The sequence below is a fragment of the Mizuhopecten yessoensis genome, unplaced genomic scaffold (genome assembly GCF_002113885.1).
Source record: "Mizuhopecten yessoensis strain PY_sf001 unplaced genomic scaffold, ASM211388v2 scaffold715479, whole genome shotgun sequence".
Lineage (NCBI taxonomy): Eukaryota > Metazoa > Mollusca > Bivalvia > Pectinida > Pectinidae > Mizuhopecten > Mizuhopecten yessoensis.
The window spans coordinates 1,965-17,834 of NW_018479638.1; the positions used below are offsets into that span (position 1 = coordinate 1,965).

General features: G+C 33.7%; 1 protein-coding gene across 1 annotated transcript; it reads left to right on the top strand.

The window, feature by feature from the left end:
• Nucleotides 1–3,360: 3,360 nt before the first annotated feature.
• LOC110441103 lies at nt 3,361–13,532 on the top strand (the record flags this gene model as incomplete). The annotated part of the gene is made up of 8 exons (XM_021484203.1): nt 3,361–3,684; nt 3,889–4,137; nt 5,639–5,772; nt 5,994–6,325; nt 8,095–9,040; nt 9,381–9,417; nt 10,851–11,171; nt 11,712–13,532. Coding segments are annotated over 8 exons (2,630 nt in total), but the record flags the coding sequence as incomplete, so codon positions are not given.
• Nucleotides 13,533–15,870: the final 2,338 nt, after the last annotated feature.

Consider the following 15,870-nt stretch of genomic DNA (forward strand, 5'->3'; position numbering starts at 1 on the left):
TTCACATCGGCCTGGTTATGACTGGATATAACAACAGCACGTAAGTAATCACTTTTTTTCAGTACAAATGTATGTGTTAACAGACAGGCATCTTTGTTTAAATACCTATATGAAATTTAGAATCGCTTAAATCGCACCTTACTTAAATGTTGAAAATACTGACAACGGCTATATCATCAACAATTTTTCCCCCATTACAAGCACTCATCTACATCTATGATAGGAAAAACATAAATATATTTATATTATACAACCATTCGTAGAGAAGAATGTTGATATTCAAAATATTTTAACTTGGATTGACTCGATTATTAGTTTCTTTTAATAATGGATGTGTTAAATGTATTGCCGGTTGAAAGAGCGATAACTAATGTCAGTGATGATTTATCTGGTGATGATGACTTTATTTCTGTTGTTTTTCATATCTGCCTGGTTATGACTCGATAAAATAACAGGACGTTACTAACAACTCTTTATCAATACCAATGTTTGTGTTAAATGCCTGATGTAATTGTTCAAATAAGTTCATAATGTTTTGTTTTGCAAACAAACACTCTTTTCTCACATGTTGAAAGTACTTAAATCGGTTATATCATTCGCAACCTGTCCCAATTATAACCACCTATCTGGATTAGTGATTGGAATATAGCAAATTAGATTACATTATATCAATTTCATGGCAAAATGCGGCGATTTCCAAATTGATATATGTCAGGGAGTATACATTTTTGTTCGCTTTTTAGACAATTTTAACAATTGTATCATTAAAAACATTAAGCAAGATTCGAAGAAGAGAATTTTTTTGTTTTTTTCACAGTTTCATTACATTGAATATTAAAATTTTCCATAAAATAAAAACTAAAACAATTATTAAGTTTGAATAATTTTACTAGTAATCCCGACTTACTTGATGTAATACAAAATGTACACAGTATCGTTAACATTTACAGAACATCCAATTATTTAAATGACAATATTTTTCTATCTGCCCTATACTAATAATATCGTTAATTTGCAGGAATTATGCAATGTTCCTTGATTAAACCTGATTACTTTGAAACCAAGATCTTACATTTAATCCAAACCCTGTCGATTAGTTTAATTTTACAATGGTTGTGTAAAAGTATCATTAGTTGCAAGAGTGATAAATAATTTGTTTGGTTATTTATCTGGTGATGCTAACTTTTTTTCTGTTGTTTTTCACATATGCCTGGTTATGACAATAGGCCGTAGGTAACAATTTGTTTGCATTGTGAATTTTTGTGGTAACCTCCTGATCTCAAATAAGTTCATACAATTTCGCTTTGTAACCATACATACTTTAATTACATGTTGCAACTGCTGGAATCGGTTGCATCATTCACAACACATCTTTGGTATTAAAACCCTTGTAGAATAGAGATTTCAAAAACATATCACATTAAACGTTATATAACGTTTCATGGTGAAGTGCTTTGGTATTCTTACTACAAAAATTGGGGAACAAGTTGAATGAGTATATTATCTTTCTACCTAACCCCACAAAATCACATTGTTATTCTCACATTTTTTATGCATCCTGTCTTATTAATGAAGCCTGATTATATTGATACAGAGTATGTCCTGTTAAGTGTTAACTATGCTAATTCAACTTACATTGACTCAAGAATTAGTTTGATTCAACAATGGATGTGTTATTCTGTTTGTCGATCGTAACGGCGATAAATACGTTCTAGGTGATAAACAGGTGATGCTAATTTTATGCTTCTCTTTTTCACATCGGCCTGGTTATGACTGGATATAACAACAGCACGTAAGTAATCACTTTTTTTCAGTACAAATGTATGTGTTAACAGACAGGCATCTTTGTTTAAATACCTATATGAAATTTAGAATCGCTTAAATCGCACCTTACTTAAATGTTGAAAATACTGACAACGGCTATATCATCAACAATTTTTCCCCCATTACAAGCACTCATCTACATCTATGATAGGAAAAACATAAATATATTCATATTATACAACCATTCGTAGAGAAGAATGTTGATATTCAAAATATTTTAACTTGAATTGACTCGATTATTAGTTTCTTTTAATAATGGATGTGTTAAATGTATTGCCGGTTGAAAGAGCGATAACTAATGTCAGTGATGATTTATCTGGTGATGATGACTTTATTTCTGTTGGTTTTCATATCTGCCTGGTTATGACTGGATATAACAACAGGAGGTAAGTAACAGCTCTTTAGCAATACGAATGTTTCTGTTAAATGCCTGATGTCATTGTTCAAATGAGTTCATAATGTTTTGTTTTGCAAACAAACACTCTTTTCTCACATGTTGAAAGTACTTAAATCGGTTATATCATTCGCAACCTGTCCAAATTATAACCACCTATCTGGATTAGTGATTGGAATATATCAAATAAGATAAAATTACATCAATTTCATGGCAAAATGCGGCGATTTCCAAACTAACATCTGTCAGGGAGTAGACATTTTTGTTCGCTTTTTAGACAATTTTATCATTAAAAACATTAAGCAAGATTCGAAGAAGAGATTTTTTCGTTTCTTTCACAGTTTCATTACATTGAATATTAAGATTTTCCATAGATTAAAAACTAAAACAATTATTAAGTTTGAACAATTTCCTAATAATCCTGACTGACGGTATGTACTACAAAATGTACACAGTATCGTTAACATTTACAGAACATCCAAACATTTGAAGTGACAATATTTTTCTATCTGCCCTATATTAATAATATCGTTAAATTGTAGGAATTATGCAACAATGTTTCTTGATTAAACCGAATTATCTCAAAACCAAGACCTTACATTTAATCCAAACCCTGTCGATTAGTTTAATTTTACAATGGATGTGTTAAAAGTATCAATAGTTGCAAGAGTGATAAATAATTTCTTTGGTTATTTATCTGGTGATGATAATCTTTTTTCTGTTGTTTTTCACATATGCCTTGTTATGACAATAGGCCGTAGGTAACAATTTGTTTGCATTGTTAATTTTTATACAACTATTCGTAGAGGAGAACGTTGAAATTCAAAATATTTCAACTTGGATTTACTCGATTATTAGGTTCTTTTAAAAATGGATGTGTGCAAGTTTCCTTACATATCAGCTTTTATCGTTTTTGGAATGACGTATTCAGATTGTGTGTGACATAAATAAGTCTTAAAATGTGACGGTAAACATAGGGTCGCAAATCCCATTTGGCACAGGAAGATATCCTCCCTTTGGAGCCTTTGTGAGGGTTAGATTTCTTTATATTTTGACATGGAATATTTTGTTTGCCTTTTTTGATTTATTTTTGTTGCTGTTAACTGGAGTGTGTGTAAATATTTTAACATTTATCTTTACAGAATGGATTGAGTATAAAACGTACGTAGCGCTGTTTAAGGGAACCACAGAGAAATACCGACACATACGTGTAGTCTTCACCGGCAGAGACGGGGCGGGAAAGACAACAATATGTCGACGGATTAAAAACGAATATGTCGACCTCGACTTACGCCAGCCAACTGTGGGAGCAGTTCTTTACCCTGCGTCGTTCTTTATTGACTGGGAATTTAAAACATGGGGAGATATTGCTGATCAATCGCTTACGGACGTGATTACAACACGTATGGGTGTATTGTTCAAAACGAACATGGAGACATCAGAAATAGAGGCCGGTTTCCAAACAGGTATAATTTACTGATGATTTACATAAAGTAATTGGATATAGCAGTATGTAAGCAATAAGGCATACATTTGGCACACTGTAGTTTCTGATATCACCTTGGAAATGTTTCGATATATCTTCCAAACATATAACTTAACCGACTCAAACAAATTAAGAATAAACATTCCTTAGACTTGTCCTCATTTATCAGTATATGTTACCACAGCGTCCCAAGACGAATTAGGCGGAGATTTATTGCTAGAAGACCCTGTGGCAGTCCATCGAGCAGCAACCGAATCCATTAAAGTCGGACGTGCTTCACGCAGGGCCAAGTCTGATGGAGCGTTTCTTTCTCTCTGGGATATGGGTGGACACACTTCATTTCAGGCTTCACACAATGTGTTTATTTCTTCGCATGGTGTGTACCTACTAGTCTTCAGACTGACAGATTTTCTTAAAGACAAGTTGGAAACTGGTAAGTAGATGAACGATCCTTATTATATATTTACAGTGTAAATGAAAAGAACAAAACAAACTTTCACCATTTATCTGTTAATAACAAATACATGTCAACAGACTTTTTTCTGTTTAAAATACATAATCTATTGGTATGTAATCAACATGGAGAATTAAGCCAGACTTGATATATCGCTTATCGTAGACTGTCAATAGAAAGAGTTTTGTTGTTATTAGAACACAGCACACTATTTAACTTAAGTGGATAAAAAGTGAAAAACAATGAAACTCTTGATAAGATTTGATTGTATTTATGAGAAGAGGAGAGGTGTGAATCGGATGAGGGAACAGCAAAAGGTAGAACGGTGTTTTGAGATTGTTCGGGTGGGAACTAAAAGTGTAGTTTTTGAATATTGAATATGTAATGGTACATTGTTACCATGATCTAACTACAACTTGCAAATTGAAGGACTTGTTTATTTATTTTGTTAATAGCGTGTGCAACTTGATGATGGGATTAATATGTAAAAGTTAACAAACATGATTTGACGGTTTTATGTTTAGCTTTGAGTGTTGCGATGTTACCTTAAACTGTATAGTAGATGTCATAATATACAAGTCTCAATCATTTAATTGCTATGTTTTCAGACAAAATGATAAGACAGAAACCAAACTACAGTGCTTTATCACATTGCATTTGCTCTTATAAAAAATAGCTTTACAAATTAAACGTGAAAAGGAACGCTGAGTCAATGGGTGAAGCTGACGACCAGCTAGTTTCAGATTACAATAGATTTGAATTGCATCCCTGAACACTCTGAATGAAGTTACTGTAGATCCCTGAAAAGATTATGCAGCTATGCTTATTTTATTCCCATTTACATGATTTTGAAACTAGCGGCAAGGCTTTTAACTTTAATAAAGAATTCAGTTATAAATGAACATTAATATACCAGTGTCTCATTTTGTTCTACATGGCAGCAAGAGATAATTTGCAGAAATGGCATGTTGCCGTAAATGACGCCATGGGTTTATATAGTTAGTTTTGTTTGCATACATAATAAAAAAAGGGGAAAAATAACACTCGAGACAGAAAAGTTTTTAATTATACATGTATATTTATAACAGTTCACTTATTTATTTTCATTTAATTTGATTTGTTTTTTATTTTTATTTATATAATCCATTTTTGATAGGAATAAAACCTTAAGTCGCTGAAGCTGATTTCTTAGACATCTAGACCATTCACCTCCAGTCCCGGTACTATTTCAATCAAGTCTTTATTTTAACATAGAATGATTCATATAACAAAAAGGAAAAAGGAGGACCCGTGTCTGACTACTATGAAGCCCTATCGTTTAATGTAACCCTTTTTCCTTTTGCAATGTCCTCATATAGTTTTAAACTCTTTGCCTATGGTGTTTAATGATATAGCTTTGAATATATTTATACATATCCATATTTCCAAGAGACATTTTGATATAGTTTATTAACTCAACATGCACTCTTTCTGAGTCTAGATAGACTGAAGAAATGGATCCGGTTGATTGGCACGTTTTCGTCAGGTGAACTTAACGCGCCAAGATTGAAGGCACATGAACCTCCACTTATTTTCGTCGGCACCTTCCTGGACGAACTTAAAAAAACATCCTCGGTAAATGTTATAAATATTCAAACATATAACTATAGTGATAAGCAAGATTTAGCATAAATTCGCTATATTAAAAACAGTTATTGTTGCTAAGATGAAAAGTAATACTTGTCATTTTTGTGCACATTGCATCTACATTGAAAAAAAACACCACTATGCTTTTGTTTTTATATTTTCACATACAAAAACAATTTGGAATGAGAACTTGATAATTACTATTCCAGGACTGCGACAAACTTGTACAGGCAATGCAGTCAAGCATTGCGAAATTCCCCGAACTTGCAGCTCACAAATTCGTAAGGTTCTGCACAGCGGACAACAGCATTGGAAATGATGACACGGAATTGGAAGTGTTGCGAGGTTTTATTACAGAAGCAGCCGTGCACCAAGATCAGTGGGACAGAAAACTTCCGGCCAGATGGTTGAAACTCGAGATGGACTTACTTAAAGCCAGAGAAGAAGGAACCTGGATACTCACTTTGGCGGAGGTGATTGAAATGAACAAAAAGTCTATAGCCCCTTTAACGGACGAGAACGAGATGAAACTGGCACTGGAGTAAGTATGTCTATACAAGAGTTACGTGGACATAAATAGTAACAATTTACGTTTACAATACCCTTTTCTATCATTGGAAGGCACACCCAATTAGAGTCCTAAGATCATATGTTTATCTGACACGTTTGTTTAAAAGCTAATCGAGTAATTCCATTTGACTTGAAACATTATTTTCAAAATAATACGAAACGAAAGTAGAGGATAAATGGTGAAATTAATTATTTGTATCCTTGTTTAGGGGGTGTTTTGAAGAGTAATCACAACAGTCACCTGCCAGTACATTCAACGTTTTAACTTTGACGTCTACATGTTGATAACGTCTACAATCGACAAAGGAAATATAATATCATGTTTCTTTATCATTTAGATAGTGCTACGGTATAGCACCTATTGGGATTATGTAGTATGTTGATGGAAGCCAATGAAAGTAAGAATTTACTTCTCCATAACACTAAAGCAAAACAGAACGAAACCCCAAACCGAGACGCTTTGACGTTAAGTTGCGATGTTAAAACTTAAACGTTAGATTCAGCTATAGTTTGTTTAGATCTTACTCTCAATCTTCTGCCCATGCCCCTGTGCTTCATCGATTGCATTTTTCTCCCTCTCACTATTGTGTTGTGCAATATCAAATAATACGCTACATATGTTTACGTGTCATACCAGTTCGGACTCAACTTAATGCTTATACACAAAAAACTCACTTAAATTACGTTATGATGAAAAACCTTGAATCATTTTTATTAAATATAAATTTACGACAGGATACATCAGAAGAGACGATCCATGCATTAGACAGCATGTTCATTTATGTTGTATTATTTTTTGCTGTTGTACGAATATATCGGTGGTTTACCATGGGAAAAAATCTTTGTTTTGCCAATTCTGCTCAGCGTTTCCGTCACTTATTCAAACAGCAACATTTAAACTGATATATATATATATGCCCTCTAAATCAGCTCTCAGAAAACATCCCCCAAATAAATACCAAACTGTTAGGGTAGTTTTTTACTATTAACTTATCATTCAGTACAATGTATGGTTCTATAGCATTACATTTCAATATGGATGGACCCTATTGACACATCACAAACAATCTATGATTTTAATACTACTACAAATAACTTGCATCCATATACTATTTAAGTTTCACATATAACCGATGCATTTTACAAAGTCATACGGCCATGTGATAAATACGGTCATATACACGAGTAATAAAAACCTAAAGAGGCAACATTTTAATGATTTTGCTATTAAATTAATTTGAAATGTTTATTTTGATATCATTATTTTAATTGCATTTAAAACTATTCATCAATAAAAAATTCTGGAACTTCTTTTCACTGCGCGGAACGACAATACTATGATCAGAGTACTTTGATCTTGACCTATATGGAGTCAGCTGATGACACGTAATTGTGGTTAATGTTTTCTTTGAATTATAAATGATATGTGATAAGTAGAATCTTACATGAGTGTTCATGTCATATTGAATTCATTAAACTCGTTCAAAAATCTGATATGACACTCGCTTTCAGGCTCGTGTCTTATTAAATTCATTAAACTCGTTCAATAAATTTAAAATGTACGTCAAAAACTTGATGGTAGATGTTTTAAGCTGTATCAGATGTCATTTCAAATTTAATGTAGATTTCAGGTAGATGGTATCAACCCATAGACAAGCATTTTATGAATATTATTTTTTAAACTCTTCTGCATATGTTACTAAACACACATTATATGATACCTATATTAATTTTGTGTAGGTTCCTGCACTGCACAAGATCTGTGATTTATTTTCGGGAGTTTGACCACATCATCACCAACCCCCAGTGGCTTGCTGATTTTTTCAGCATCCTGATTACCGACGACGAGTTCCTCCCAAAAGGCGACCTTCTCCTGACCCGAGACCTGGAGTTGTACATGACAAAGGGTGAACTTACTGACAAGTTGACCAATGGTCTTCTAAGTCTGGAAAAGAACCAAGCTTTCCTTCCTTACAAGTCCGTTCTCCTGGCGCTGATGGAAAAGTTCGGACTAATAGTAAAGATACTAATGTCGGGAACCACTACAGAAAATGCACAGTTCAGTGAGACGTACACCATTCCAAGCAAACTTATGGAGCTACAAAGCATTGATGATATAGCCAAAGAAATCAGTATCTTCAAACAGAGAAACCTCGCTGTCTCCAAAACCTTATGCTTCGTGTTTAAAGATGTTTACGTTCCAGATGAACTTTTCCATAGAATCTTTGCCCAGATCATGAGAAGGTACAGAGCAGTGTCACTGTCAACATACACTTTCTATGAGCGTGACCAGGCGACAGTAGGCAACACCACTTGTTTATATTTCGGTTTTGGATGTTTCGAGGTCGACGACCTTTGCAGAATGATCGTGTCCATGAACGCAGAGCGGTCAGCAATTGCTGTGACTGTGATCAGTCCAACAGAATCCCAACTTCCCGCAGACTCTGGACAACGTGTGAGGCTCTCAATCGAACAAATTATTCTTGAGACGTTGCAAATGAGTAACCAGCAACACTTTCAGTACGCACATCAGCTGCACTGCAACTTCCACCTGAGTCCATACGACACCCCAGTACAACTATACGGCGTCATCCACTCAGAGAGGGGCGTGCCTTGTAAAGGCAGCGAATGCGAAGGACAACACAGACTGTCCAGAACAGACACAAAGTTTTGGAACATCACAGAGGTAATAAACATTGTGTATATTATTCTGAATGTGTCATTTATTCTCTTAGATAACAACCAACATGTATATTGGGTTCGTGGATTGTATCTTTAATAATGATATACTGACACTGTTTTTGTTTTCGTTTAAAACCAAACAGGTGTGTTTTTGTTTTGTTTTTGTTTGTTCTAGATCTTGGTCTTAAAGCTGCACCGTGTTTATAACATTTTAAGTCCAATACCAGTCATTTTTTTCCAATATGATAAAGAAGTTGTTATAAGAAATGTGTCGTATTTATTATTATATTACTTTAATATTTCAAATATATTTGTTCTTAGTAACGCTAAGCAATTTGTTGTAGGATTCTGCAAGGTGTCAAGGCAATGGGGATCTCGCAGGTGAGAGTTCATGCTAAATGCGTTGTCTTATTGACTCAAAGGTGGTAAGTTAACGACTTCAATATATATGTGCAATGTTAGACTCTATTTATGATAAAGATCAGCAAACCCCCATCCGTTGAAACTTCGTACATGTTAACGAAATTATGGTTTATATCAAGAAAAAACCTCGAAAGTATTCTTTAATTTGAATAAGCCTCCGGGCTATTAAATGATTTAAATATAATTATAACTCTCTGACGTCACTAATAAGCGTTTCGATTCCTGCAAAAATTGATCAACGCTTAATATTTTGCAATGTCCTATGTCTCAAATAAAAACATCGTTCCATGCATCAATATTTTCTAGCGATCTCTTGATTTGCATGAATACAAGCATTTTTTTTTTAATTTGAGTTAACCCAACCTATTGGCACAGATTGCATAGTACTCGCACACAAACCTGACTTATTTTGGGCGTTTAAAATACATCTGCTGATGCTATTTGAAATCGTCAATGTAAAAAGAAAACATTTAAAAATGCATGGCTAAATATTTCTATAAATAGTGAACTATGGACATGTTTAAAGATTTAAAGGTATCATGTGAAGAGTGATCCGTTTTGGGTAAACCCATGCATCACAGCAATCACCTTGTGGGGCATTTTATTGGCATGCAATTTGGGTCTCATCTTCTAAGCAAACATTTGTATAACATCTTGATAATTTTGACGAAGGTTTCAATACGTGTGAGCAGAGTAAAAGCAACCTTAGTCGGGCGTATCTTACCAGGTGATCATACTTACGATCTTTATACGTGTGTGTGCGGAGGGACGTAGGTGGACATTATTTAATGTTTTCACTGTTATGGGCACATACTCATAATACTGCATATATCGGTACATACCACTTCAATACTTCTGCACGGAAACCGTGATAACCAACTCATATTATGTTTTAAACAACACTAGACAGAATACGTTGCGAAACTCGAGTAAAGATAAAGACAAAAGTATATTCAGCTATTTGCAGGAACTCAACCTACAGAATAGCGGTAAATATAAAAATAAATTAGTGCTTTGATGTAAACGTGAGGCACGATGTGTGGAAAAGTATTTTTTACCTGCTTTCTTTTTATAAGCCTGTCATCTATGATCTAAAATCTAGTAACTGTTGGCAAAGGTTTTGGACGAAAATACATTTTCCTTTCCATGACGGCATTCTACATGTTTCCTAGTTGATAATCCATAATATGAAAATCAGATACGTGACATTTTCAGTAATATTGATACATTATTTAACTCTATATACAATGTATGATACAAACAAATATTGCCTAATTTAACTGAAAGTATAACACAACAAAAATAGTAATGGGTTTATTTTATGTTTGTTATACCTGCTGATATATTCAAATGAATCTAATGAATAATAACTCTCACTATAGATAATTTAGGAACAACGGGGGTTGGACCAAATACCTCTGACAGAAGGCCTTCTCCTCGTGAACTTAGTCGTCTGTCCCGTCTAATCAACCCCCACCGCATTGAGCAATTCTTTGTGGAACTTGGGCTTCCTGATCTAGAAATTGAGGACACAAAACGTGAGTCCCAAAACATGCCTGTGATCACCCTCATTACCAAGCTGTTTCTTAAATGGACAATTGCCTATCCGAATAAGACGATCCATGACATCCAACAAGCTTTGGAGGCGGTTGATATGGCCACTGACCGTATCAACAACGTACTAGGAACAGACGTGGAATCCCAGGTCAAAGGTTAGGAACTATTATACAAATATATCGAACACTTGAAACATGATGTTACAGTAGATAAAATGTTATTTTCAAGTTTACCTTGGCCATTTAAATGTAAAATGGAAAGGCTGATATACCTAACAATAAGAACATAATCTCAATAGACTGACTTTTGTTTTTGTCCGGATATTTGATGATAGCTCCAGTTGAGTAAGTGCAAGTTAACTAGATAACTAGTTTTTCTGTCTTTTTTTAATTTCCATGTGCTCCACTAGAGACATCAACTGATAAACTGACTTTTATTCAGTTAAGATGTAAGCTGAGCAGCGAAATGTTTTTGTTTTTTTTAAATATTAATCTATGATCGGTTCAATTAAAGTAGCAAACCAGAATCTGAAGATGACTTGGTTAACGTTGCACAACTCTGCCTTCTGGTATTATTGAGACGTCATTGAAACTTGTCATGTTCTTAGGTATGGTAAAAGATGATAGCCCGAATTCCAAGATTGATTTTAAAAAAACTGTTTATTCACCAATTGACAACAAAGTTCTTTCCTGCAGATATGGTGCCATTGGAGGTTTGGAATAGAGTCCCGTCTAATGATGAAATAAGGAAAATCGTAGATAACATCGGCAAAACGTTCTTCAACCTGTGCCTAGAGCTTGGATTGTCACCCCCGGCCATAGAGCAGTGTGAACTGTCTCATCCTACCGACTTCAGGACAAGAATGTTTGCTCTCCTTCGGTGTTGGATAGACCGATTCCAGAAGAAGGCAACCATAGGCAGGTTGTTGACAGCCATGAAGGTTTGTCAGATGGACTGGCATACAACAGCAACAAACTTGTAACATAACAAGGACAAAAAATGTGAAATTGTGTAACTGACTCATGTGATTCTGGACAAAAACACACCTGGTGATTTTAACTTTCTTATAACACAGCTTTACTGGAATCATGGAAAACACTTTCACAGAAAAATTTATATGAATTTCAGAGTTCTAATATTTGACAGTTAAGACAAGAATATTAAGACGGATCAATAGAGTCGTACCACGTTATATAATTATACAATTTGATTTAAGATTTTACTGGTAAATTGTTGTGACATACTTAATATCCGGGAAACGTTTTTTGTCATTCAGGAGACCACTATATAGTAATTCGTTATAGTGCATATATCTTTTATCTCTAGGGATAAATCTTTCGCGATTTTGCCCTGTGATCAAAATTTCATGGATTAACATTATTTGATAGTCAAAAAACCTAAAGCTGAAACATCATCTTTCTATCAGCAGTGTAGCTAATTGTAAAAGTTAATGTTTTAAAGTTTTTATACCAGCATTAGAAGTCAATTATTAACGAAATGTAGCAACTATGCGATATAACATACTGAAGTATTTCTGACACATTTCTTTCTCTTTAATCGTAATACTTTCCGTGTTATTGATTGAATTACAAAATTAAAAGATTAGAGCACACTTTAAACTACCAATGATAAGTTACATTTATTTATTTATGTTTGTGTTCTTGACAATCACTGTATTGTTCACATGTTACCTTTTGAAATGTAGTCATAACCTATCTGGCCATGTTCAACTTTGGTATACTTCTGAGCAAATATTGTTCTGTCTTTTTACCAGCAACATAAGTTAATGAACACGAAAAGAAAATTTAAACTGAAAGACATTGCCTACATACAATCAGTGAACAGACTGAGTGTAAGTATCATATATGTTACACAGTTAGAACTAATTTAATGCTTGACCATACAGATAAAATGTATGCATTTGGTTTATCAAAGGATTTTAACACAACGTGTTGATTGTCACAATAATACCTATAACAGTACAAACCTATACATACAATAAACTTAATATCTAACCTCCTTACATACTACCCACAAAGGACAGTTCATGATTTTGTCAACATCAGTTTTACAATATTTATTTTTCATTATGTAATAAAGATAGCATACGGTAATATATGTCAATTTATCGTGTTTATCATATATTTGACTTTCCGTAACACACGTGGGTATATGATGAGCAGCGATTGCTAATTCGACTGTCTTTTCTGAAATATTTTGAATCACGTGAACACGCAGAACTCTCCCATTACGTCAAATCAAATGAAGGTAAACACATTTAACAACTATTTACCATTCTATATCTTTTTCCTAGTGTACCATTGATAGAAACTCCATTTCATTCGAATATAATTAAAATACTGTATATATGTTTTTAACTATAAATATTTAGCTTTAAATACGTAAAAAAAAGGTGATGGCATATACTTTTTTCCTGATTTTGGTATTTCTTTGATGTTGAAAATGTGTGCACCAATATGTAGAATTATGTTTATTATTTCTCATGTACATGTATATGTTACAAAGTGTATTTTATTATTGATTTGTGTTTTCATTTTGATTATTAGAAGATTTAATCTGCGATCTCTTAGACTTGGTAACAGCAGGTGTGTATTGTCATAATGTCCTGAAATAAAAGTTAACGTTTTTTGTATAAAACTGTACATCACAGTAAACTTAGTTTTCAACACGTCCGTTGCTAAGTGTTCAATAGACCTCGAGTTGGACACGCCAATTGTATAATGTAAACAATAGTATTTTTGATTAACACGTTTGTTTTATTATAAACTCAACTAATGATAATCACACTGATTGTGCAGTGCATAACGTGCTGCTTGAAAAATGTATTCAATAGATCATCGATAAAGAAATCTGTATTATCAGGAACTGATCACGTGATAAATAGGTCTTTTTTTTATTGAAAACAACAGATCACCTGACCAAAAAAGATGAATATTGAACAACATGCTACAAGCTTTAAAAGTTATATAGTGCACAGCGGACGGCGTGTTACACTAGTTCATTGATATTTAATAGCGACCTACGTGCTGAACACGCCAGGTTTTGATCACAAAGTTAACGCCGGATACCGTGCTTAATATGCACTGGCTTTCTGTCTGGCAAGGCGTTAGCTAAATTTTGTCTGGACCAATTCTTTTTTCCTGAGTTCATTAAATTTATACTGATGAAGATTTAGGATGCTGACTGGTGCAAACTGGAAAAGGAAATGTGCCCTAACATAAGCTGGGATATCGCATTTGCTTTTATTTTGTTATCAGCGGTTTTCCTGAGCATTTCTTCCTTGCACTTTTACCTTAATGCATTAAACTGTTTTCAGAGGCATTTTGGAAAAGTTGCGTGTTGTACTCGTCATGGCCTACTGTACATTTTTGAAACACATTTCTGTTTAAAAATGATTTAGAATATGGACAAATGAAGGCGATTCTTATACAGAAAGTTTCTCAGGGTAACGTCAAAAATACGCTTCTTGTAGTAATAGTCATTTCTGCAGTTAATTAAAGTTCAATACATTTTCCAAATGTTGGTTATCCTACAGACAACGTTCCTGAGTAATATAGAAGATATGTATTTTTCTCGTTGAATGCAAACATTGTGACAATACAGGAATGCTACTGCAGAACTGTTCTTAAAACGAGCATTAATTTTACATTGAGATACTGCCTATTCAAGACGCGGGCTAATATTGCTCTTACCTCTCCTTCGTAGTGCTTTGTTTTTGCAAGTAATTTCTCTTGAACGAGTTAAGTTGTAACCGCGCATATCCTACAGTATGATGGGCTAACATATGTAGGCAGGTCACTGCTGAATGCTCTTGGTCACATTATTGATGTATCACGTTTTTCTTATAATCCACAAAATTTACCCCAGAGCCAAGCAATTTTCATGTAAACACATCCTCGATCAAACTTTAGATTGTCTGTGTTTCTGATGGTACATCAAAGATTTTTATAATGAGTTTGAATTACCAACTCTGGTTTGGTTTTGAGTTACAAACATTGGTTTTGTTGAAATTAAGAACAAAAATTGAATTACGATGTAAGACATTCAAACACGTGTTGGATTAAGATGTATTGTAATCACTTGATGTATTAAGATATAAGACAAGCATTTGTTTGATTGCGATGTCTGAAAAACACTTGTTTGATTAAAATGTATGACAAACTCGTGTTCGATTTGAATTAGATGTATAGCTCGTGTTGGTTTAAGATGTATGACAAGCATTTGTTTGATTGCGATGTATGACAAACACTTTAAAGCTAGATAACAATGTATGAAAACAACATAGACCATACGATACTTGCCTGGCTGCTTTTTATGGCAAAAAAAAGTGTGTTATACAACGTTACCTGACTCCATTTTGTTTTTGAGATACACAAATTAGTTTTGTTAAGATTAAGACAAATAAACTTTAATAAGATTGTATTACAAACATTGTTGGATTAAGACAAATAAACTTGAATAAGAATGTATGACAAATACTTGTTGGATTAAGATGTATGACAAATACTTGTTAGATTAAGATGTATGATAAATGTAAGTTGGATTGTATTGTTTGACAAACATTTGTTGGATTACGATACATGGCAGACACTTAATGTGTTAAGATGTATGACAATTGTTTGTTGAATACCGATACAGGACCAACACGTGCTTGCTTACGATATATCAAAATTATTTTACTTGTATGACCAAATCTATCTTGTATTTGAGATACAATGTTTGTTTGCTTAAGATGTCACATATATAAGTATTTAACCTTCTTTGGATCCCTATGGTCATTTAGTTTGCTGTTTGCTTTACTTAATAAAAATGGAGGTGGTTTTTTTTTGTCTT